This window comes from Onychostruthus taczanowskii, unplaced genomic scaffold, assembly GCF_017590055.1.
Source record: "Onychostruthus taczanowskii isolate IOZ18803 unplaced genomic scaffold, ASM1759005v1 scaffold88, whole genome shotgun sequence".
NCBI lineage: Eukaryota > Metazoa > Chordata > Aves > Passeriformes > Passeridae > Onychostruthus > Onychostruthus taczanowskii.
In genome coordinates, this window is record NW_024506773.1 from 2,281,197 (window position 1) to 2,308,579 (window position 27,383).

The 27,383-nt window shown below is 36.0% G+C and overlaps 1 protein-coding gene across 1 annotated transcript in view; it reads left to right on the plus strand.

Moving 5' to 3' along the window:
* Positions 1 to 27,383, plus strand: part of CNTNAP2 (contactin associated protein 2) — a 1,013,892-nt gene that overhangs the window by 835,705 nt on the left and 150,804 nt on the right. Inside the window, exon 15 of the mRNA XM_041425209.1 lies at positions 15,096 to 15,223. Coding sequence (XP_041281143.1) covers positions 15,096 to 15,223 — 128 coding nt within the window. The remainder of the gene's footprint in view (positions 1 to 15,095; positions 15,224 to 27,383) is intronic.

The window sequence follows — 27,383 nt, forward strand, 5'->3', positions numbered from 1 at the left end:
TCCAGGTCTTTTTAAGTTAACAAATCATTTAACAAGGGCACTGAAAAAAAAACCTATCAGAATTAGGTATTTGTAATTATTATTCGCTGGCATATTCTTGCTTTTATTAAGTGTCCTGTCTTTCTCAGGGTATTCTAAGTAATTTCTGAGAGGGTTATAAATTAGCAGGTGAAAAGCAGATACATGATTTTTAATTCTACCATGCAGACGATCAGACCATAATTCCCAGCACATTTGTATACTTTTTTGGTATTAAACTTCATTATTAGCGTGAGTGACAAATCAAATGAGCAAGAACAAAAATGTCTTCTATGTTTGCACAGAAAGATGCAGACTTTTTAATCTGAATGAAAGGCTTGTAGTCCTAGCTTTAAAGCAAATGACCTTACTGTCACAGCTTGTCAGGTAAGGGCACAGTACACTGAGCATTGTGCGCTGCAGAACTTTCAGCTGCCAATTATTTTCTCCTCCTCCACCTTTTATTTATGGGCTAACTTAAAGACTAATGATTTTGCCCTCAGTGCCATGCTGTGAAGATGAAATCACCCCAAAGCAGACCAGCCCAATGTATTTCACTCTGTACCTGGCACTGCTTAAGTCTGGAAGAGGCTGCTTTTCTTCTTAAATTGTAGGACTCCCCTGACTTTTTTATTTCTGAATCAGTGCAGTCAGATGTAAAGACATCTGAAAAATATGGCAACCTCTGTTATAGGGTAAATGAAGACTGCAGCACATGGTTAGCTGTTATTACTGTTAGCAGTCATATTTTAGCTGAAACAATCACAAGGGAGTCCCTCAAGCTGAAGGTGCCTCCAGTGTAAACGAAAGATATATCTTTTTTCACTCTTTGTCTTTGGTGTACCAGGAGATATATATAGATAAATATATAGATATATAGCTATATAGATGATATATAGATATATAGAGATAGATAGATAGATAGATAGATAGATAGATAGATAGATAGATAGATAGACAGACAGATATAAGGGGAAGAATGGAAATAATCATATGGGGGGAGAGTTTGGGTTCTTGGGGAAGAGAGCTCATAAGCCCTTGTGATACTTCTTTTGTATCAGACTTAATGGGAATACTGTCTTCAGAGCAATTGATCAAAATATCCTGTCAGTTCATCACTGAGGTATTTGCAAAACCTCAGTATTTGAAGGAAGAATTGTTTCTTGTATTTTTCTCATTTTGCCCAGCAGAGTCTTACCACTGCAGAAGGCCTGATAAAGAAACAGAAAATAAAAATAGACAAGACTCACCTGTAGCACTGTGTTTCCCTGGGAATGATTGTTGTATACATAATGCATTATTTTACTCTAAAGAGGAAAATTGCTTTCACTGTCTGTGAAAAACACTCAAAGCAATTAAGTAACTTTTCATAAAGTCTGGAAATTGAGCAAAAAAAGGCAGTGGTTCTAACACCTAGAGAAAAGGGAGACTGGGTTTCCTTGTTTTATCTGTATCTCTAGTTAGGCTTGTAGAAAAAGCTTAAATTATATAAACTGTTCTAATGTCATGGACTAGGTATGGGTTTATCTTAGTTACCATTCACGTTTCCCTCCTGGTTCGCCCTAAGCATTCAAAATTTCTACTTGTCTGTGATTAATTATGGGTAGATATTTTGTCCCAGCTTTTCATCCCCCAACCCTTCCCCCCACCCCTCCTCCAGCTGTTTTTGGTTTTTTTTTCCCTGCCTCCTGTTCACATGCTGAATACTATACTTGTGAAAATTATTAGTACAAATTACAGTCCCTGGAGGCCCCACAAAGTTTCTAAGAGCTGTCTGAGTGTGCAGTGGAGACTTAGTAAATCAGGTCTAAGGTACTTTGTTGCATTTTTATGTCAAGTTTTTTTAACAATCTTTAAACTGAAATTAAAATGCTGCATGGATTCTTTACAGCAGAAGTGTGTCTATATGATCCAGCTTCCTGATAGAATTCAAATGGCTTTTTTTTCATATTTTGCTGAAAAATAAGTGGTTTGCTAGGAATAAATTATTCTATCTAAACCAATATCTCAGGACAGTTACTTACTGGTATTCCTTCATCACAAATACTATCTTTTGCTCAACTTTTGGTCAAGTGGAAGTTGATTGCAGGATCATGTTAAATATAGATTAGGGAAACAAAATCTTTGAGTTTTGACTTAGGGCTGTTGTTGAAGTTATACAATTTCCTTTAAGGAAACACTTGAGTATATATATATATATTTATTTATTTATTTATATAAATTATTGAATTTGTAGAAATATAAAATGAAAAGGAAGAAATTAAATGAAAAGGAGGAAAAAACAAGTTTTCAAACAAGCAGGTAGATATAAAGATAATAAACTAAAATCTTCTGACTGTGTTAAAAAAGGTAATGAAAAAGTACAGTAAATACAAAAACCTATATCTATGACACAAAATTTTTTTCTTGGCAATGTAAAAGTACAAACAGATTTGTAGCCATTATCTCTATGAAAGAGAAAGTTTAAAATGCTGTCACTAAACATGTAATCACATGTCTAAAACCAGTTATTTGCTGGATATTACATAAAATGTCATAATAACACTTACTGGTCAAGAGTTCATCTGTTCAGCTAAAACATTTAGGAAAAAAAAATTAATTCAAGTATCTTATTTCAAATCTAAGATAACTTTTCCTGAAACAAAATTGTATTAGAAATGTTTAAAGGATTTCATAAGACTCAGGAATCAAAACCAAACTCCTGATTACACAGCACACTTCCAAATCATGCTCTTAAAACTGACCTTATGTTTTGCTGCCATTTCATTCAATAAAAAAGCCCAAAACCTAGAAAAATAAATTATTAATCCCTGACATTATAAACAGAAAACTGATATGTTCCTTTAAGGACCTTGAAAACTAACAACATAGATAACATCAACTGATGGAAATCTCTTGAACCAAGAGAGCAGATAGAAGATGACAAATGTGAACAGAAAGCTGAGAAATATTTATTATTACCTTTTTATTATTATTATTATTATTATTATTATTATTATCACTGATGATTGTGAAGCAGGACAAACCTAAATGATAAACAGGAAAAAGGGTCATCTTCTGTTCTGAAAGCTGAAAAAAAGCAAAATTCTGTTTAGAATGAAGATAGACGACCTGCTTACCTCTAAGGTTAAGAACTGAGATAATCATTGAAGAAACCGAGCATGGCAACAAAAGCTTATTAAATATTTTTGTTAAAGACAGATAATTTTGGAGACTCGAGGGTGCTTAGATCTTGTCTATACTCATTTATACATACACACACTCATCAGATCACAGAGTAATTCAGCCTGGAAGTGGCCTCCTGACCTCTTGTAGTCTGACCTGCTGCTCGGGGATGGAGAAGCCAAACTGGCTGAGGACTGTGTCTGTTTGAGCCCAGAACACCTCCAAGGACAGTCATCCCAGGATCCCTCTGGAGAACCTGTGCCAGTGTTTGGTGACTGTCATGATGTAATGTGGTGATGTAAGGATGGCAGGCACCCTTTCAAAGAATGGAATACTTGATTTTAAACCAGCTGCTGCTGGATAAAGCAGACATTTCTGAAAATCTTTTGAAGAATCAGCTTTCTCTCGTATTGCCATGGAAGAGCACTCTGGTTATAGAGAAGTTGAAAAAGCCTGAATTAAAGACATTGAAAGTTACAGCACACTACTAGTGCATGTTTCAGATTTTTTATTTCTTCTTTCATTTATAGGAATTGGGTAAGGAATAACTTTTTGATTCTACTATATCCAATAGGTTGTCCAAGCAGAATAGTGAAGTGCCCAGTTGCAGGGCTTGCAGGGCTCTAGGCTTGATAATACTGGGATCTGCCAGTTATTTTCTACTAATATTTGTGAAGTGGTGTGCTGTTTCTGGTTTATGAACCTTTCCTGAAATTTGGGGATTTCATTTAGTTGCAAAATGATGCAACAATCTGATGATTGGCTAAAAAGTCCTTGTAAAATTACAGACCTAAGATTTTCAGTATTTTGGAAGAGATACTGAGACAAGTTAAGAAAATTCTTTGATTCAAAATATGTTTATTTGTTCACATATTTTTGCCTATCAGGAGATGGAACAAAACAATAAAAAAAAAAAAAAAATTAAAAAAAAACAAACAAAAAAAAAAAAACCAAAAAACCACCAAACTAACAAAAAGCCCCTCCGTAAACAGGAAAAGAATAATGTCTGGAATCAATTTCTTCTCTTTCTGGCACCTGGTTTTGTTTCCTAGACAAATTCAACACTTTTGTGGTGGATTATGAGTGGGTTCACTTTCCACAGGTAGGCAGTCTGAACAAACTGCAGTTTGTAAAATTCAGGGTCTATTTCTTCTCTGACTCAGTTTTGCCCTTGCTATCTGCAAAACATGACGAAATATATTATAAGGAACAAATATGTAGGCAAAATATCATTTTCTTTTTGCTTTCATTATCACAGTAGTAGTTCAGCTTCAGTTGCTAAATAAGTTGTGTGTTTTTTGAATGCATGTGCCAATCTTGTCTTTTACTACATACAATATTTATGCTGATTCAGTCTTCTAACTGAGAGACTTTTATATGGAGCACTTATTTATAGGTGACAAGCATAATGTGTGACTGAAATAGTTCAGGTTTGTAGGGGGAAATGGACGTACTGATGATTATATCTCTAGTTATATCTTTCATTTAGTTGTACAATGAAAACAATTGTGTGCTTGATTTTTTAGCCTACCAACTCAACCTGCTTTTGCTTAACTTTCGTAACTTATTCAACTTTCTTGAGAACCTTCCAGTGATTTACTTGAAAACTTATAGCACCTACCTCCTCACGATTCTTAACTAATTTCATTTTCCACTTCTGATATATTAATGCTTCCAAATTGCTTGTGATCTTGTAAAAAAACATGTAAATTCAGTATTAATCATACTGATACAACTGAAGAATGTATCAGCAAACTTCCAGGTTTTATTGCTTTGTTATCAGTAACTCCACTAGTATCTTAAAGCAGATTATTATTGTTTGTAAACATTTTTTTAAAGAAAAAAAGATTTTTTTAACACTATTAACTCACACCTTTCTGGAAGGCTAAAAAGGGGGTCAGACTAGGTGATCTCTGGAAGCCCTTCCCATCCAAACCATTCCATGACTGGGTGTTTTGTTAGACAATGTGAATATAATTTCCTTGCTGACCCCATTTCTGGTTTGTGCCCTTAGGTTTGTGCCTTTTGTACCCTTGTTCAGAAGGAACAGGGGTATTGTTACATACACATGGAACCACTTCTTGTCTTTTGCCAGAGGAAAAGAAACAAAGGGACGTTCACATGCAGTAGAACACTGTTACACAGTGCACACGAGCAGAGCACAAAGACAGCAAAAGCTGGTACCAACCTGCTATCTGGGATGAGACCCGACTTAAACAGATGGGGAAAATGCACTGCTTTACACTAGTGAACTCCTGGAACTGGCTGCCAAAAGAGGCTGTGCAAGCAGACACAGATTCAGGAAAAGATTTAGCAGAGACATGGAAAACAGGCCTATAAATGAATGCTGCAAGTACTGTTCACCCTGTAACATTTTCAATGAAAGATATCATTCTGGAATAGCTTTTAGGTAAGAGTATTGGGGAAGAACAGACAAATTCTTCCTAAGCAGGCTGTTAAGCTCCACCCAGAGCCCCTCACTGGGATGAGGGAGAGATTTGGAAAAGTCAAAATCTTTTGGATTGCAATAGTGACAATTTACCAGATAAAGCAAAACCTGCATGCTTGAGCAAAGCAAAGTAAGGAATTCATTCACCACTTCCCATGAGCAATCAGGACTTCAGTTATCCCCAAGCAAGCAGGGCTCCATCATATGTAAAGACTGCTTGGAAAGACAAATGACATCATTCCAAATATCTCACCTTCCTCTTCCACATGCTGATGTGAGAAGCAGGAAAGGCCTTGTCCCTGGAAGCACCACTGGGTTTCACCACTGCTATGCTATACAACACCCCTATGTTGTACTGGTTTGGTCACAAATCCAAAACAACACCACAGGAGCTACTGTAAGGATAACTAGGTCCCTCTTGGATTAAACTAGTACAGACACGTTCAGGTTCTGCAGGACATTAGGTGACATGGCTGCCAGCATTAGCAGAGAGCTGACATCAGTGACTGCAACCTCTCTTGCTTTGCATGCATTGTCTTTGCTACAGGCAGAAGTGATAGGCTTCTCGGTACCCTTATGTCCATGAGGCAGCATTTGTCTCATAGGCTTGTCCCAAGGTAAGAAGCATCTGCAGTGAACTACATTTAAGCTGTGAGGAAAGAAAAGATGCATCAGCAGCTGGCAAATTTACATATACCTAGCCACTGAAATGCACCTCAACATTGGCAAGGCTCTCAGTGCACCCTCTGCAAATACTGTGAGCCCCAGGCTTTTTGACCTATGTTATATTTTAATTTCTGTCTTCACCTAATGCTGATAAAAATGTCACAGTCTGAAATACCAGAGAAGCACCAGTTGGTTGCTTCAGGGTCAGCTTCCCCATAAAATCTACCCAGATTTTCTTGGAGTCCTGAAAAGCAACATTCTTAGAGATAGAGGGAGGGGGAATCTCACTTCATCATCAGCCTCCTTTGTTCATGACCATATTGTCACATATTGTTCGAAACCTGTGGCCCAGAGCCATTTCAGTCCATGCAGTCAGGGTTGTCACAGCAGACTTGGTAGAAAAAATCTTGGGCGAGTTCATCCAGTATTGTGCTAGGAAGAGACAGGTTGAGCTTAGATGGAATTGTGTTAGGAAATGAATGGTGAGTTCTGCTAAGTTTGTGCCAGTCTTTTGTGGAGAAAAAATGTGATGATATGTAATGTAAGGAAAGTTGAGCTCAAAGGCTAACAGAAAGGATAATGGAAACCCACCAGAGCAATAAAGTGGAGCAATCTGGCTAATGAATAGGTCACTAATTCTGTATAAGTGTGTTCAACAAAACACTAAACAAATGCTTGACATTCTACAGTCAGTGCAGCAAAACAGATTTTTCTAAACAAGGACATTTGCATTTGGCCTAATATTTAACACAAAGTGTGGCATACCATGACTTCCCTGTGGCTCAAATCCTAATCTCTGTCACTCAGTTTTCTCATAATGCTTTGTGTAAATGCAGTGAGAGAATCTCTGTGTACAGTCCCACAGAACCCAGCTGCCTCTGGAGCAGACACAGCTGTACACAATGCAGGAATTACAATTTTATTTAAAATTTCAGTAAGTACCTTGTGTAGTATCCTTTCTCATTTCTCCAGTTACTCCACTGTGTGTGGAGATATACATACACACAGACAAGAGGTAATGATATCACAAAAACACAAAAAGGTAAGGAAGAAATAAACCTACAGATAAATATGCATATCACTTGAAACAAAGGTCATTCATCTTTTTAGCAAAAGCACTAAAAAAGGAAAGGAACGTAATTGAAATGAAATCAATTCTAAGAGATATATGTGCATGTTTACTAGCAGAGGGAAAGTATCCTAGTTTTGCTTGTGCTTGATAGCAAAGTGTTTACATAATGAATACAGACATCTGTTAATTACCTCTATGCTGCACCATTGCTTTAAATGTGCTTGAATATCTTGGAGCATTCAGTTTCAGATAATTATTTCTGATGAATGTGTGCACATTTAAAATTTTTTTGTAGTGGGATATTTAATTCTTCTTCTAACTAGAGTGCTTTCATGATAATAGACCCCACTTTCCTTCCTCAGTAGACACAGGAACATCATTCATTTTGTTTATAGCGCAATTTGTAGATAATCTTTTAAGGTTTCATTTTGGTAGAGTGTTTGTTTAGTAACAGTTGTTACAAATTTATTCTTCCATTTGACTTTGGCATGTTTTAAATAGCTGTTTATTCCCCATCTACTCACCGGATCATTTAAAGGGTCTGCCTTTCAGAGGTCTAACAAATTTTTACAACAACATCAAAAAATCACAGTCCTGATGCTGAAATCATTTTTAGATTACTTTTACTAATTGTTTTTCAGTTAGAAACAACTTCTCTACTTATTAGATGAGTAGAAAGAAAAACTAATAATTTATAGGGTCACTGCTTCCAGCTTCGAACAGCAGTAGGTTAAGAAATCCTTGTGAGGAGAAAAGAGCTACAGATGTACAAGCTGTGTGCTATGTAAGAAAGTTTAAATAAAACTTATCATCTGTCCTGATGGGGTAAGTGCCACCTTGAAAGAAGAATCACTGCTGGGGATTTGCCTTCTTCCACACACTCATGAAAGTAAAATGGGAAGCAATCTTCTGGGGCTGAGACTGGAGACAAAATTAAACTACAATGTGATAGTTGCCACAAAGGACTGAAACTGAGATCTTTTGAGGGGACACAGATTATGTGCAATACCCTTGAAATACAGTATTTAAAGAATGTGAACTGATTATAGATACAGAAAATAAGATGTTGTGGTTGGCACAATTAAAGTTTGACATCAGGTAGAATGGAGAGAGCTTGCTGAAAAATAGGCTCAAATACCTACGTTTTCTTAAAAATCAGTACAGTGTGGTAGGGAAGTTTACAGAAAGGAAATAAATAGTCAAACAGTAACATGGAATGTTAAGAATATATGACTACTTTTTCTCCTATATTTTGTCTCTTTATTGGCTACTTAGATTATTATTTAGAAGAGTAATGCTGGTATGCTTTTTTCTATGTGATGTCTAGCAAGTATCTTAAATTTTCTGTCATCCAAATCTGTGATTTTTTTCCAATCCAAGCTTCTTTTGATGCAACTGGAGGTCATTTCATCTTGTCCTTGTTACTTGGGAGAAGATGCCAACCTCCATTTTTCTACAGCCACCTCTCAGGTAGCTGTAGAGAGTGATAAAGTCTCTCCTGAGCCTCTTCTTCCCCAGGCTAAACAACCCCAGCTCCTTTGGCTGCTCCTCATTGGACTTGTGCTCCAGACCCTTCACCTGCTTCATTGCCCTCTTTTGGTCACTCTTATCATACATGTGGAGATTTTGTGAGATAATCCAATTAAGTGCTTCATTCCAGGGTGTAATCAGTACAAACCTTTTCTCAAAATATTTTATGTCAAAGTTATACAAGCAACTCAAGACATGAGCTTGTGTCACAGCATCCTTGTATTCCCCATGTGCCTGCCATAGGTGGCTTCAGTTTTGTATGCGGTATATGCATAGATGTCATGTGAGAATGAATGCTGCAGGAAGTGCCAGGGGAAGGGTAGGAGTAGTGGTAGATGCTCATAGAGTTGGGTTTCACTGACATTTTCTGGATGCAGTAAGTACCATACTTCTTTCAGTTTTCTGGACCAAATTCAACACGAAGTTATGCACTTCAGTACTCTATTGAACTCAACTGGCATATAGGGGCTGAAGTCAGCATTAACTATAGCCATCTGTTATTTTGTCATGCAATAGTCAATTATTTTTATTTAGCTCTTTCAGTCATACAAAATAAAACTGTCAAAGTTGTCAAGAACTCCAAGAAATGAAGCATCTGAGCTGCTGCTCTGAGATTTTTAATATTTCTTCCAATACAGATCCTTGTACCCTAAAAATCCTGCCAGAAGTATGTTTGGTCTGATAGTTTGATAGGATGTGATCCAAGGCTTGTGGTTAGTCAGTAGAATAGATGCAGCAAAGAATTCATCATTTATCTGCATAGACCTTCCAAAAGTACATTGAGTAGTGCATATATTAAAAATGTACATTCCATTAGATAACTGCTTCTAGTGTCCACACAGTAAAATATTACCCTCACTGTAATGCATTCAGACATGGAGAAGTATAATTAAAATTCTTGGTGCTTTAAATTAGATAATTTTTTAAACAGGTGAAAATAGTAGAGGTCTTCATTATTTTCTTTCCTCAGAGCTACAGTAGCCTGCTGTTCCATGGGAAAGTTCAGCATCTGTGAGGGGATCATGGAAGAAATGTAGGTTTCTTTTTGTCAAAGTGATATATGAAGACAGACATTTAACTTCCTGGGGCATGTTGAGTAGCTGAATGTGGCATTATTTTATTGTCCTTCAATTATTACACCTGTTCAGAGGAGAGTTTTCTCATTTCTCATTTCATAAAACAAAGCATTTAAAACTTTAGGAGGACCAGAAAACATTTGGCACATTGTTAATTATGGGACATTTTTAATATTTTTATATACTGCTATTTTTAAAAATAATTTTCTGACTTTGAATTTTTTTGAGATCAAATAATACTGATTTTTAAATGTCAAATGAGATTGAAATAACAGGAAAAAATTGTTTGAGCCAGGTATTGTCCTTTCCAATGTCAATTTTTCCTTTAAAAATTCCTGTATCATCCATTTTCAGCTCTATATTCACAGAAGTTTCTTGGCTTCAGCTGAATCCCAAGTAATCTTGTCTCTATAATTACCCAAGGTGAAAGGAACATCCCAATTTAGCATTTCTTCTAAAGGAAATGCCACATATGTCCCCTGATTTACTTTAAAAAACAAAATTGAAACCCCAACATAAAATTGATTGAATTGTTGACAGATGCAAAGATCAATTAGAGTATGGTAGGATTCCTAGATTTCATTCTTAAAATATCTCAGTATAGAAATAAGAAAAATTAGAAGTCAAGTCAGAAGAGTTGCTGGATCTCAGCAGAAGATAATCCATACATTTCCTCTATTTCTTCAAAATAGCACTAAAGAAATTAAGATTGTAAGAGGAGCCACTCTGCTTGAAGAGACTTTCTCTCTCAACTGGTCTTTTGGAAGGAGAACGTGAGCAAATACTCAGAAAAGGCAGATTTTCACTGGAAACTGGTTCCATATTGTTCAAAAGAAAGCAGAACCCCATTTGCTCTTTCTATTATTCACCTTTCTCTGTGGTTATTCAGTTCCTCACAAATTCCTATTTGAAAGGAAAGTCAGGAAGTTCTTTCAGGTAAGAAAATCTGCAGAACCAGTGTCAGCTCTCTCAGTCTCCTTCCTGACAGATTTTTTAAATGAGACATATTTCTGACAAGTTTCTCAGTGTATCTCCCCTTGAATTAATTTAATCTAGTCAATTCAATCTTTTGTAATTTCTAAATAAGGATTACTTGTGAATGCTGCACCATCAGCCTCGTGTCTTTGGTATAATTTATCTTCATTAATAGAAGTCAAAGTAGGGATTCATGTTAGTAATTTGGGGGCTGGGATTAGATGATCTTTCATCAAATTGTTTAGACTTTCAGGAGGTGAGTGGTCTCATAAGTAAAAATATTTTATGCATGCTAGAAAAGCTTAATTGCGTTAAGATCAGTCTTAACTGTAAGAGTTCCTCCTTCTTTTGCATTTAGGAACCACATATTTCCAAGGATCTTATCCTATCCAATGCCAGAGTATTGAAAAAACTTAAATTGAGTTATGATCTTCTGTCAGTTTTTATGACCATGTACAGTAATGAGAAATTTTCCATAATACCCCTTGTCAGACAAATCAAGGGTGAGTCATTAGCTCCAACTTAACATATAAGAGCATCTGAGGTGACAAGATATGTGGGAAAGGGACAAAAGAACTGCAAGAATCCCTGAAAACTGCAAAATCCAGTGGAAATAAAAACTTTTGTCCTGGAGTATGTGGTCTGCAATTTATAATTCCAAAGGGCAGAGCCCTGGGTATAGGGTGAATCTAAAAGCATGGCTTTAATGCTACATAGTATGACTATTAAAAAGTTAGCTAAACTGTATCAAAACCTTTCATGAGTTAGTTTTCTTTAATCCTAGTTTTTGTTTGCCCTTTTTTTAATCCTGTTAATTAGATCTTGTTTATTTCCAAGTAACTCACTTCCAGATTATTACATTTGCTGCCAAAGTTGCTTTGTTCATTAAATTATCTGTAATATTCGTTCTTCTTAACAGCATTTTAATATAAAGAAAATTCTTGCCAGATATTTTTGGATGAGGGAAAATACCAGCATTTGGTATGCCTGCACCCTTCACAAAGTTTTTACAGGCATTGGTTTGCAGATCATAACTGGACTAAACTGCTTTTTACCTCCCTCAGATTATGGAAATGCAGGGATTTATACAGAGGTGCCCACATGGTAAGAACCTGGGTCTTGTGAGAGGTGGAAAATTGTATACCTTTGAAATTGTCATACTTTGGAGTCTGCATTTTTCAAACCACTGCTAATCACCAAATTATATGTGCTTAACACTACATTTTCAGTCCAGTAGGTGTTTTATTTGTATTATCAAAATAACTTCAGTTCCTCAAGTCATGAAACCATATCTTTTAAAACTGAGTTCATTCCTACCTGTAGTATATTCTTTATTTGTTTTGCTTTGTATGGCTGGGCTGATAATTAAGTGATGTCTAACAAAATCAGAGAAAATTAATTACTCCAGTAGCAGTAGTCTGGTTGCATTAAATCATTATATAAACAAATTAATAATGATACAGAATCTTATCATTACTTTGAATATGTCATTTGCTGATACATGTATAATGCATTTCTTTTTTACATACCACTGAATGCTTATAAAGAGTAAGTAGATGATCATAATCAAAACAATGATAAATCTCAAACTAATATCTGCTACTTTCATTCAAAGGCACCCTGAAGCACTTTGCAGACTGTTATATATAGGAAAATAAATTAGGAATAGAAAATTACACTGAGATTTCATCAATATCTCTGGGTAATAATTACAGGATTTGATCAGATTCATTCATCTCCCATTTGGCTATTAATAGGAATATGACACTCCATGAATTCAATCTTTATTCTCTTGAGGGGATTTTCTTTGGTGAGGAAAAACTTCAGAGACTTTCTCCACCCTATTAATGTGCAAAGTCTTTAAATACCGTCAGAAGCATTATCACTTGCAGGAATTGAGTGTTCGAGCTGTGATTATTTCTAAGTGTGTTGTACAAAGTCAAGCATAATAATCAATCCTTGGTTTAAAACTTTTTTGATTTTGTCAGCACTGATTAGTATGTCCAGAGGAACTACATGTTAGAAAAGCTTAACAGAGCCATTCAGTCTTTGAGTGTATTTGTCTTATTTGCACATGTGTGGCCCAAAAATCATCATTATCCCATATTTGTTAAGAGGGAAAGAACTACTCAGGTTATGCCAGGTTTTTCTGGTGAAAAGGCAATTCACCTCTCTCAACTCTTAGCTCAACACTCCCAGTCCTCAATAGATTCAGGGCAGGGGAAAATGCTACAATGATGACACAAGTAAGTGATGACCAGAAAATAAGGCTATTTCTGAAAAGAACTCTAACATTTATTGTCATGGCAATGGCTTTAAAGTGACCATATCACTAAGTGCATAAATAAAATATTAAAATGGGTAAAAAATTATCAGTAAAGAGGGAGAAAATTGTACTGCTCCTTTTTATTTCCTTTAAAGAAAGTGAAAGCTATTGGTGACAGGAAATCTGCCACCCTGTCCTTATTTGGAGCTGAAATATTAGCTGGTTTTGTGAAAGAGGAAAGAAAGAAAAAAAGAGAAATGCCAATAGGTTTCTTTTTATCACTCTTCGAAGAATTCCTTATTTTAAATAGATATGTCCAACTTTAAAATGTTCTTTGAAAGAATAAAAATCAGGAGAGAAATCCAGTCTCAGAGGAAAACCTCAGAAAAAGTAAAGTGATGACCTACATTTATCCTCTATTAGAAAGGAGAGGGTCCCAAGGATGCAGTCTTTAGCAGTGACAAAGATTAGGTCTACATACCTGCCTTTGTTATTCACTTTTTTCTTTCTTAAATGGAAAGTCCTTTAATCTTTCTCTTCTTATACTGCTTGTCTCCAAATTGATGAAAAGGATGCCTTTGTAGAGGGCATGGCGATCTGGGGATGATCACAATGTGCAGGAGCAACCTGCCAGAGTTCCTGCTCTCCATTTTACTCCCTTTCTATCAATTCCTGTAGCAACCTCACCCCTGGTGTAGCTGTGTCCAGTCAAAGAGGCCTAATGATCTCAGAGCTTAAAGAGTCACATAACACAAAGGAGCAAGTTTTCTTAAGGGGAAGAACACACAGATTAAGTAAAACAGTCGCCTGCTACTTAGAAAAATCTACTAATTAAATCTCTAATTACTCTCTTCATCACAGAGAACAGACGTTAGTTCCAGTGAACTGTTGTTCGAAAATGTGATGGCTATTTTCTTAATTAATTCAGTTGTGCTTCTTTTTGAAAGAACGTTTTGCTTTCCATCTCTTCAGATGGACCAAATAAGGATGATGACTGGAGATGCTACAGGAAAACAGTACTGTCCTACTGGAAGACTCTGAAGATTACCAGAGATTGTGCAGATCCCTGCTGCGCTGCCCAGTTATTAGCAATATAATGAGTACAATCTTGGAGTCATCCAAGTTAGAGATGAAAAGGACTTTCATTTTCCTGAAATCATTACAAGTTCTCCAGTATAGTCATATTTTCTAGATACTGAATTCGTCTTTCATCCTGTGATATTTTTGAACAAAGGAACTGATTCTTTTAGATCAAAAAAATCCTTACTTTAGATACCCAATTACATGGCAGGATAGAGCTTAAAAGAAAGAGGGGGGAAAAAAGAGAGAGAAATAGATGGATTTATTTTGTTTCCTCTTTCTTTTCTGTCAAAAATTATAATCTTAACACTATATATAGGGCATTTTTCCCATGTGAATAATTTAGCCTTTTATGTGTGTGTTTATATAAAAAAGCTAATAAAAACACAAACAAAATAAAACCGAAAATACAAGCCAACAAAAAAAAAAAATGTTGCAACCAAAAAAATCCACAGAGGCAAACCAGCTGAAAGATAAAGTTCCCCATTAAATATTGCTTATTTCATTTTCTGTTTGGAAGAAAGAACACTCGATGCCAGTTGGGTTCATCTCTTGAAATAATAAAGGAAAAATATTGTAGCTGTGCACGGTGATTTGGTCTAAGCATGAAAAAAGCACTGGGTTACTTGCTGCAGTTGAAATGAGGAGCTCAAAGACATGACTATAAATTGAATTTTTGTGGTCTTGCTAAAACTAAAATGAGGTTTGAGTTGCATGCCTATTCATTTGGTGCTTAGATCAAGGAAAATAATTTCATATGCTTCACAATTGCTTTATTTTTGTGTCTCTGTAATTCAGGAGGAAAGACAGTGGGATGTTGTCATACAAAGAGCACCTACCAGTCAGCCAGGTGGTGGTTGGAGATCTAGACCGGCCTGGGTCTGAAGCCAAGGTGTCCGTGGGTCCTGTGCGCTGCCAAGGAGATCGTAAGTTCTCTGGTTTTCTTCTGCTTACTCCTGGGTAGAAATTCAGTTGGAAAGGGGTAACTTTGGAGACATTACCATGGCTGTCTGCTCAAAAGACCTTTTGCTATGAAAGCATGATGTGATTTGAGAAATTTTATCTATGAAAATACACATATGATGACTTATCTTTTCATTTGAAATATCAGTATTCTTCTTTATTTTATGGTAAATGTGGCAACTTGGGTTATTCAACTAAGTTTATGTAGATGAGCAGTAATACAGATTGCATAATAATATCTCTCAGCATCTGTGCTTCTCTTGGGCACTCTTGTCAGCATCATAATCATTACTATGCTTCCATAAATGATGGCAAAACTCATCACTGTAATCTCTGGATGTAGGTGTACAAAGTTTGACAAGACTGTTACCAGATTCTAACTGTATCAGGACTAGATGTTTCCATGTAAAGCATTGGGAGTTTTTTGTTGTAGTCTCTGGTTTCCAGGCTGAGTGATGATAGGAGGTGTACATCTTCCAGTTTGACCATCTACTGATAGAGTAAATCAGTGTCATGCATAAATTTCCACTACACGCACACTCAAGACTGGAATGCACTGAGGAAAATTGTAGTCTTGCTTCAGTCTGTTTTATATTTCAGGAGGTGAAATTCACTACCAAAGGCAGAGCAACTGTTTAAGGCCCTTCTAAATCACACTTCAAAAATTCAGACTCCGTGCAATTGGCACACGTTTCATTTGTCCACTGTGTTTTAAGGCAGTTCTCTTATAGGTGCAGCAAGCAAAGTTTGTCTGATTTAATTTAAAACAACTAATATTTGTGTTATCTATAAATAATATAAAACCCATTCACAGTAAAGAGTACTACAACTCAGCCTGTAAGACAGAGATGATGCAGAAATATTCACATCATATATTTGTTTATTGTTATTTATGGTGTTTGACCAATCACAGGTCAGTCTGTGTTTATTTGTGTCTCATCTATGTTTGATAAACTTTTTTTTTAATAGGCTCTTACAACTGATGACAAAAAATAACAAATATTATTTTTCTTGCATCCATATTCCTCATATCCTGAATTTGACTGTTTCTAGAAATGTCAGTCTCTAAAGTGTGAGCCATTTCTAAATATTAGTATAAATGAAACCTCATCTGAGCAGGCAATAGCCTTTATTAGAGTGTGACTGAGTGACACAGCCTTTTGGGAAACTGAACGAGTGTATTCCTACCATCCTGATTAATTTAATTTTCTCCATGAACTTTACAGATATGATTCATAGTTTTTGAAAAACTTTGCCTATGAATAAATTTGAATTTCCTTCCATGACCATATATTACTGTCAAAAATCTAGTACAATTTTTCTCACAGGAGATAATATACATCCCAGTCCTTTGCAAACTTCTGTTTTATATTCCCAGTGCATTTACTAAGCATTCCCCCTTGTATTCTTTCTTGAATGTATACAACAGCTGCTGTTTCACCTTGTGGAAAACAACGTTTCTGTTCCAGGGAAAATCCAAAAATTTTAAACTGTGCTTTTATTCCAATCTTGAAGAAAGATCCAGAGTACCAAATTTCTGGGAAAGGATTAAAAACAATAACAGCAAACCACAAACCAACTGATTTTTTTTTTTGTGTGTTACATGCATCAAAACCAACATTATTAGTACTGAAGATGTTAAATGTCATCACAGCACAGTTCATGTGTCCAGTTAAATTGAGTTGCTGCATATTTAAATGAAATTCAGTTGTAGTTATGAAGACTATCTAAGAAATACAGATTTTTGTTTTGCAAGCAAGGACCAGCCAAATAAAAAATTACCTATTTAGAAAAATTTCTCATAGTGGTTGCAGCCAATGTCATGAGAACTTGTCTTGCCCTGAGGGTTGTCCATACCATGTGTTGTATTAGTCCATAGTCCAGTGATATTTTGCAGCACATGAAGTGATATTTTCCCACCAGAATTGCAGAATAATTTGCCACAAACCTCAAAGCTAACACCGTGTAACATCTAGGGACAGTGACACGTCACCTGGGCCAACTCACAGATGTACCTGAGTACAGCAGTAACAGTACCACAGAGGTGATGGCCTTTGCAGTCCTTAAGAAGAGACAGCTGAAAGCTCAATATCTGAGGGCAAAGAGGATTAAAGAAAGCAAGGATATTTGTCATTTCATACAATTCACTTCTTCCCATGCTCATCAAATTCTCAAAAATCCATCAATCAGCAGAAGCCACAACCATTAACTGTTCCTACAATATTGACTGACTAAAGTAAATCTGAAAATCATTCATCTCAGTGCAATTTGTTTTGACACAAACCAAGGAAGATTGCAGAATCATAACTGTTTTCCTGTTGCAAAAATAACTATATTCTTCTTTCAGAAATATAGGTTTTATTTTGGTACCATAAATGACGATTGCATTTTTATTTTTCTTGATTTATTACCTGATTAAGGCTGTTCTTGAATAGTGTCTGTTGTTGGAGATAAGGATCAGAAAACTGGTTTATGCATGATTACACACCTCTGTGTTCCAGAAGTATTTTTCATATTTAACTGCACCTCACAAAACACTACTTGCATTCTGAAAAGTAGTCAGCAAAAAGGACCTTTATTACCCCTCTAAAGATCTGCTTAAGCAGCTGAATTCTATCAGAATGATGAAGACTCATCTAGTCACTGTGGCAAAAATCCCATAAATCTGGTCTGGGTCCTGCTTTGCACCTTGGAATAAATATGCAGGATGTCTGTTTTCTATTTGCCATTTTAGTGTTGAGGAACGCTTTCTTAATATACAATGATTTTTTCTAAGTGGTGATCTACCAGGGAAGCAAACTTATCCAATTTCGTGGAGAGCAGGTGCGTAAAGAGGAAATTAATTTGGGGCGGGGTGTATTGCAATGATTCAAAGATCAAGCAAGGTTTTCAGCAAATGTCCACTCTACACAGGCTTAAAGCAAAGCAGTCCTTCCTGACCACAGCTCTGTGGGTGTTGTACTTACAGAATGACAGTGGCAGTTTATCAGCACATTCTCAATATCCTCTTAGCAGAACTGGAATTTTAAGTAGAAACAAAGAAAACCAGTCCTTAGTCTCCATAGTAATACTGGATAAGGGAACTACTCTTGTTTTTCCTGAAGACAAGTTATTCTGTGCAGGATCTAGGAAAAGGGAACCATAGAATGACAAATTAATAATTTTTATTCTTCAGTTAACTTTGAGACACTGATTAACATCCATTTACAGACCTATTACAGTTTTTCTCATACTTATGCAATAGGATCTGGATTCCTCAGCAGCCCTGCATTTAACCTTGGCCAACCAGTAATAGAAATACCTTGTCCATCTCTTTATGCTATTTCACTGTAATGCAAAGGGGCACCTTGAGACTTTTCCCTTTAGAGAAGAGCACAAGTATACTGAGGGGCTTTTTGTGTCTAAGCTCAGCCTGAGGTGGTAGATCAAGTCTTCAAAAGCAGACCTGGTAATTTCTTTTGAAACCAAACTGAAGAACTTAGCTTGCTATGATGGGGCTATTGCTACAGAGATTTCATTGATAATCATATTGACTCAAAATTACTTTTGTGGTTTCTGGCACCTTCTGAAGAATTTTTTTCATTCCCCTTAGGAAAATATCAGTTTTCACAAAGCTTCTATATTTGCCACCTGCTAAGAGTATCCTTGTCCCAAGGACTTCCAAGGATTTTGATTCGAGGTTGCTCTTTATAAGCCCAGAGGGGAATAGGCTGACTATTCTGCTCTAGATTTGCTTTTCTCCTTGAGTCTATTTTCCTTTTGTCCCATTTCCTCTATAGCAAAGACAGAATTTAAAGGGGAGATGTTTTTTACACAGCTCAGATTTATGTTTTTTCCATCTCCTCTGCTGTACAGTTTTTATCCTCCCAGTAAGACTTTGATTTCTGAGCCATGAATCATTTTCTTGTATATTACTTCTATTATCTGTAATCTTCAAAATGTGGAGGAGGAAGCAGCTTCGTTGACTGTGGTTCTTTCTAAGCTAAGTTTTCATGAAGACCAGTGTCAGCAGTATGCTTGTAGAACCTGCAGAGACAGACAAAAAATGTCCCCTTGACAGACAACAGAAGCTCAGGAACGAATCAAAACCCAGTTCTTCCACCAGTGCATCGATTTTGTTTGAGCTTGTATGCATATGACTGTGCATATGTGTTCAGGGGAAATATACCTTGAGTTCTTTTTTTCAGTGATTTTTATTATGGCTCATTATCACTCCTTTCATTACTGATGCTTTGTTTCTTTAGCTTATAAATATCACTTCTGGCTTTGCTCCTTTTAGAATGTTCCAGCAGAGTTGGTTTATTTATTCAGACAGCGCTATGGCCATGCACGTTTTTTGTGACTCTGGGTTTATATTGAAACCACTGTGTAGTTATCTAAACCAGACAGCCACTTCCAGGGTCACTGCTTAGAGGCTGGTATCCTTGGTAAAGTGTAGGTTTGTATTCCTTAAGTACTTCTTATTCATCACCTGTGCAGGTTGGTGACTCAGAACTGTCACTTATAATGAAAATAAATTAACTGTTTCATGTGCACACTAAATCCATTTTCATTATGTTGCAAATTGAGGACTCTGAACTTGTTTTTCAAGGGTACCACCTGAGTTTCAGGGAAAAAATAGCATAGCCTTACAGTGCAGTTTCCAGTTACACATTAAAGTTATGTCCGAGGTCAATTCTCTAGTAGGATATGCAGTGTGTCGACTCAGACAGATCTGCAGTGATGTTACTGTTACATACATAGGTAAGCTGGAAAGTATCCCAGAAAAAAAAAATAACTAAACAAACACAATGTATTTGAATTATTGAAAGATTTAACTGAAATTGAATACTCTACTGGAAGCAGAAACAATTTACTCCTACTCTATCTTGGACAACATGCCAGTTATATAGTGACTTGTCTTACAGGTTAATGAAAGCGAAAACACTGACTCAAATGAAAATTAACATCAGTGATACCCCCTACCAAAAAACAAAACACAGACAGAGTGCTCTCAGAAAAATACAAAAAATTGTCTATTGAAACTCCTGAAGCAATGATTCTGCCAGAGGCTTGTGTGGTGGGATTACAGATTTGAAATTTAGGCAATTCCCTTTTGATTTGTTAATTACTTCTCTCCCACTAAGGTTAGAAAACCAGTGAAAATCTCTCAATTTTGCTACATTTCCCTTTTTTCTTTTTTTTTTTTTGCTTGTATTGCAAGATATATCTACATACATTTTTATATTATTATTATTAATTTCTTATGATTTTCAAATAAATTGTGATATGTTCAGGAAGAAAAATACAGATCAAAACTTGATCCTTCTAAGAGTTTAATTTTTTTTCACCGGTGCCTATAGGTGCCTTCAGTACACATAAAAATTTGTCTGCTGTATTTCTACATCTATTACCACAGCATGTCTTTATGTGCTGCCCTGGATTGTAAATTGTGCTATTCAAGGGGAAATACAGATTCACCCAGAGAACATCAAGACATTGTACTTGCTGCTTATCACTGTTGTTCCAGTGCTACCAGCAAAACAGGAGAAAGGAAAGTGTCCTTTCAATAAAAGCAGCCTGCCAGCCAAAAGTACTATTTCAGACACATTTGATTTTTCAGTGGATTATGTTGAGGGTGACAAAACTACAGTCTTCAGTTCAGATGTGGGTAAGGATCTTTGTTTTACTTAATCAAACTTCTGAGGTTATCTTTCATATGCAATTGCTTTCCTCAGAGACCCATGGGAAAAAAATGACCCACTAGGTCATTTTCCTGCAACTTTTAAAGTTAAAAAATCCATTCTTTTGCAGTTGTTTAACATCCAATTTATATATTGTCATTTCCTATTCTTAAGACTTTCCCTTCACCTTTAACCCTGTTTCATAATGCATAATTAAATTTATTGTGGAGTTTAACTAGAATTTATTTTCATCTTCATGCAGAAATATTTTCTCTAAGAAGCAGTGCTTAAATGTCCTCCTGTGGAGTCTTAATATTTCTGAGAGAACTCTTCATTTTCTCACCTCGCAGGAAAACTTAGACTGTGGCCTGTTATCTCATACAAATATAGGCTCTTTCTGGCCTTGCAAATAAAACTTTTCCTGTCTTGAAAACAGCAGCTAGAAAATCTCCATTGGTCTCATGAATTTAGGGCATTTCTCTGTCATGGTGAAACATGCCAGGAAATGTAAAGGTAGGTATGTGATAAAGCATGTCCTTCTCTTACATATGTTCTTGTATCCTTCCTAAGCAGCCAAGTTCTCCAAGTGCTGGCATTCTGGCTGGTAGCTTTGTCATCCTTTTTAATTGGAACCAGTTCTTTACTACACTCAAAAGTGATTCCCTGATGTTGTCCACCAAAAACTTTTGAATTTAATTTAGGACTTCCTGTTTTGTGAGTTTTCAGCAAGATAAGCACTACCTTAAAAGATCCATCGTGAGCAGTACCAAACTGAGAAGACCTAATATCTCTGAAATTGCAAATCAGCTGGAATTGTCTTTGAGTTTAGGTGATGGGGAGTGGTAGACAGTGTGAACAGCATTTGAATGTGTGTGTTTGGAATTATTTAAGTTCCAAAAATATTTTCTTTGTTTGTGACAGTACTTAAACCGAGCTGATTATTCTAGACACTTTTCTCCTACCCCTTTGCATTTGTACAGCAGGAAACATTTTGGCCTAGATATTTGGGACAAATTAGTCTCCACAGAACTGTAAGATTCTGTGAGTGCTCTTTCTACATAAAGTTCTGGTTTGCTTTTTTTTTATAGCAGCTCAAAAACCACAGGGAATTGGCAACATTAATGATTTATAAGCTCTCAGTGTTTCTACAGTACACGACCTTTACTGAGGTTTATTACATGGTCATAAAATCCTCTTTCAGTTCAAACTTTGAATACATGTGTATCCATGGAATAAATGCTTGTAAAGTGACACAGTTTTAACACAGAAACATATTGACTCATAGGTTATAGATGAATATTCTCTATTGCATCCCACTCACTGTCTGGTTTTGTTCTGTTTCCTTTATGAAGGAAATCCTACCCACAAGAGCTACTTATCTCACAGAGCAGGAAAAAGTACAGATCACACACAGTTCAACCATTTTCCTATTGGACATGTCTTTTTATGCCTGACTGAAGCAACAGGATGCCTGCAAATAGTGCAAGAGAAAAAAGTAACAATAGAATCAATTTCAGCTTTGGCAAACTAGAAAAACAATGTCCCACACAGCTTGTGCCACATGAACATCAGTAACCCAAGATAAAAAGGAAAAATGTGGACTTGTTCCCATTAGAATATACCAAGAAGAGATCATTTGAACCACAAGCAATGGCTCTTGATGCAGTTTGAGACCCTTTTTAAAAATCCTTTTCTAGCTTTGCAAAGATCCAGTAGAGCCTGGGTGCTTTGTTCAAAAGAGTGAGATTTATGACACTTTTCCCTAGTACCTGGTAGTGTATGAAATTATTATAGATTACACTGTCACTCAGTGTGTATTTTCATTATGAATGCAATTTACATTGCTGGAGGCTTTTCCTTAAGGCCATGAAGGCAGTATGCTCTGAGTATCTGTTTTGATAGGAAAGACTTTTCAACCTGTTCATCTTTACTATTTACCTGCCTGTAGTTTACCTTCCCTGTGCCTCCTCTACTGCCTTTGAAAAGGAGAGTCACACCTGTTTCACACATATGTGAGTGTAGGTGCAAAGAATAACACAACTCCACAATTTACATCTTCACCCTTCCCAGATTCAGCATGAAATGTAAATCTGAGAGTAAATTTTTAAGATAGGAATTGACCTGCCTATTACAGAATAATTTTAATATTCATACATATTCAATTCTACCGAAATATATACATTGGCATAAATTACAGAAGAGAGTTCATTTAAATATCAGTGAACTAATAAATTTTACTCTTTTTACATATTTGCTGAAGTAATGAAAATGTATGGCAATCGATGCCCATGTTCAATTCTCCAGCTGATCATAAAAGAAAAAAATGGTGAAGTTCCATAGAGGAGTTATGAGTTTTATGTTTCTGAAATACAGAATTCAAATGCAATTAAGGGCTAATTTTATTCAAATTGTCCTTATCATTATGATTATACTGCAGTTAATTTTATCTTCTTTAATGTAAAAAAGAAACATCTCAAGCAGCTCATGTAAAGTATTGTCTCTAAATTCCTAGGGAATCTAAGCAAGCATCGTTAGTCTGATAGATGACATACAGTAGCAGTTCATATTAAACCCAAATCCTCTTGAAGTTATGCTTTAATTATAATTTCAAACATTTTACCATCTCTGTGATTGTAATGCATATTAGTATCTTACCTCTTACCTGTAGCAAAATAAGAAAAGCAATTGTCTAGGACACAAACAAAATCTAAGAATAAAATGATGAGAGAATTCCCACAGTGTATAGAAAAGTGATGAGAAGGAGATGTCAGTAAAGCCATAAGGAAAGGAATTAGGAGAACCTGTGGCTAAACTGGGGATTGAGAAGTTGCTGGAATCCTATCTATTACACGTACAAATTTGCAGCCGCCTTTAAATTTCACCCCATTAGCCTGAGTTTTCTTAGAAATGAGGTGTAATAAGGAGGGAATTATCTATATTTATTTTTTTAGGTTGAACTCTTTCTCACTTTAATACTTTTGGCCTGTGCATTCCTGCAGCACCGACTGACATTTAAAGAGCAGAAGGAGCAGAAAAAGCCAGAGAATGATTGAAGGTGAGGTAGAGTGAGGTCAGTGTCATTCATCCCTATGTGTAAGTTATGTAAATTCAATCTCATTTAGACACAGATAAGTGATTGGCAGCAGGAAGGGGGACAGCCATTTATTGCCTCACAGCACCCAATATCTGACACACAATGCAGAGTGTCTCAGTAATACTTAAAATGTTCACTCACCAAGATGGAAAAACTAATAAGAAGAAGCTGGAGACCTTTGGTACTCGTTTAACTTGCACGATTGATCTCCATGCTAGGGAGCCAAGCTAACTCTAATTATGTCTAAATACAAGCATTTACAATGGTTGAACCTTTTCTGTCCAATGATAGAATAAAAAGGAAGGTCAGGGGTGTATTCCACAACCACAGCTGCTATTCGTAATGACTTCTCATCCCACAGGCTACTCTCCCCATGCATTAACTGTAGGACTGAATTTTGACAGCTTCAGTTCAAAATCTTCCCATAATCAAGTCTTATTATATGGGTATGTATATTATTATACAAATGGTTTCCAGAATCTTTGAAAGAATATTACCTGATCCTTCTCTCTGTCAGTGAAGCAGGTCATTCTAGATTTTCATGTTGAACTGTGATGCAGTTCCAAAAGGAAACTATTAACACAGGGTTGCAAAGTTGTGCATTTTTGTCAAGTGATTAGAAGTCTGAACTGTTAAAAGGAAATACAGTAATAGTTTAAGAGATGTGGAATACATATATTAAAAATTTGCCTCCTATTTCTTTTCTCTGATCTATTTTTTAACATTTTTTTCTGACCTTTGTCTTCTGTTTTTCTAAAACTTGCAAATGTAGGAGAGAAAGGGCTAAAGAACTGTAAAAGAAATATGAAGTAATGCTTACTTACTCCTTTTTCCAATGGTAATGCTATGGATAACTTCCACTGTTAAATTTCTGAGTTTGGATATGCTGGGTTCCAAATTAATGCTGCAACCTGTGAAGTGCCATAAATTCTATATTTACAGAGCAGGTTTCAGAGGACATTTCCCCTTCATTCTTCCTCTTTTCTGTGCTTAAAATGTACCTTTTGTGAGGTGCCATTTTGGTTCTTCAAGGCAAACAAGAAACTTGAAAAGTTGTTTTTCAAGGCTTTGTTTTTGAATCAGCTCAGATAGAATTAAAAGGAGACAAGGAGGAAATCCTTTACCTTACAAAAATAGTATCTTTTTTGTCATTAAAGAAATTAAGTGCAGTTCTATCCATTTCTGTTACGAGTTTACAGTAATCTGTCCTTCAAAGATATTAGCAAAGATTGCAGAATCATGAAGCTTTCAACTTTACAGTATTAAGCAGCAAATTATAACATTTTTATATGCCTGTATTTCAACGCTCATTTGTGAAGAACCATCTCCACATCTGATTTGGTCTAATTCAGAGGAGCAATATTTTTCATGAGAACAGCTTTCAAAGAAACAGTTATGAAAAGAGAGCCAGTAGTGATTTATGGTTTCAAAAGTTTCTTTTCAGCCTGTTTTTTTAGATAATCAATTTCCAGCATGCCCACTGTATCTATATTTTGCTATTTATCCTTGGTTTCATGAACTCCTGCTGATGGAAAACTTTTGCCTGGTCACTCCAAATAGGTCTGCTTCTGAAAACTGAGGGATTAAATCAGTGTAAATCAATTATTACACAGAGAACATAGTTCATGTATCTGTGTTCAAGTAACTTCCATTATAATTTATTTTAGATTAGCTATGACAAGATTAAATTTAAAAGAATTTATTGTTATGAACTGTTCTTGTGTCTTTGTATTTCAGATTGAGGCAGAAGTAAATTTCATCCACAGTTGCCAGGATATCTTCCAGGAAAGTTAAGATGTTCACAAAAATGTAGAAAAGAGATTCTTCCATGAAATACTTTAATTTCTCATCCCAAAAGAAGAGCAAATTCTCCCAAATTCTTGCCATGTAAACTCTGAAAATATAAGTCATTTGAAACAGAACACATCAAGTTCTCACCAATAGAAGGACATCATTGTGACTTTGACTTTCAACATTTTACAGAAGAGCCTTTTTCATCACTGATTAACTATATTTCATTAATGAAGTTTTGAATTAACTACCTGTTTAAAATGTCCAAATCACAGTAAAATTTTCAAACCAATCGGCTCAGTACAGTTACATTTCATTAACAGTTTCAAGAAACTTTCAATTTGCTTCAAAACTCTCAAAAGTTTCAGTGTTTTCTAAAAATTACAAGGTCTTGCTAGAAAACTAAACTAAATTTAGAATTTCCTTCATGGGAGAGGCTCTCCTTCTTTCCTTCCTATAAATGCAAAATAGCTCCCTATGCTGAGATAGAGATTTTGGAGATTTCACTTCTGTGAAATAAAAGTAAACATTCCTGAAGAATCCTCAGTCCTGCTTAAATCACAATGTGATTACCCCTCCTTATCCTGAAGTTGTCTCTCTATATCATCATGAAGAGAGAGCTTTTCCCTACTCTCTGTGCACACACTGTATTTCAGGTGGCTAATCTGATTGTTCTCCATAATATCATTAGGCAATTTTGAGATCCCATAAGGACAGCCAGTCATTAAATAAAAGTGTTATTATCATACTGTTTGTTGCCGCTATCCCAGATCAGAAAATCTGTAGTAATGTAGGGCAAAACACAGGCAAATAAAATTAAGATGCTAAAAGAAATAGGCAATTTTTTGAGAAAATAGCAAACCAGCATCTGAAGCTGTAAATTCAAGATGTGTGTCATTGTTATCAGTTCAATAACAATTTCCCATGGCAACACAAAAGAAAAGGTGTTTTATTGATTTTTTGCTTAAATCCATGAACTGTTGGAATATCTAAATAACAAAAATGTGTAGGTTTTCATTATTGTAGTTTTTTATATTTTATCACTTAACTGATAAATTTATTTCACATTGTAATGAAAATATTTTCTGAAATGGGGATGGAGGATAAGCAAACCCAGTCACCTCAGACTCTCCTCACACTTCACATGCTTCAGTCTTCGCATGCTTGTTGAATATTTCATGCCTTGTTAACCAGGAAAAGGGCAGAGATCACAGGCTGACTGTTTTGATGAGCCAAGATCTGTAAGTCAGGGCTTTCTTTCTCTTGGGTTTTACAGGACAATCTTGCTAATAGGTAACAATTACTGATGCAGTAGCTCAACCAACACCTGGACGATGACTTTCCACATGTGGCTCACTTTAGCTGTTACTAAACAGACAAGCAGCTGGCAGACCAGAGTGGTTTGCTTGTGTCTGCTTAGCTAGCAAACATCTATAGTGTTCTGAGGAAGGGAATATAAATGGCAAACCAATTGCCTCAGTTCCTTCCTGATCTTCAGTGGCACAGAAGCTGGTGGACATCCTAACAAACCAGAGACCCAAGGATACCTCCGGAGCTGCATTGCCTGTCTCCATC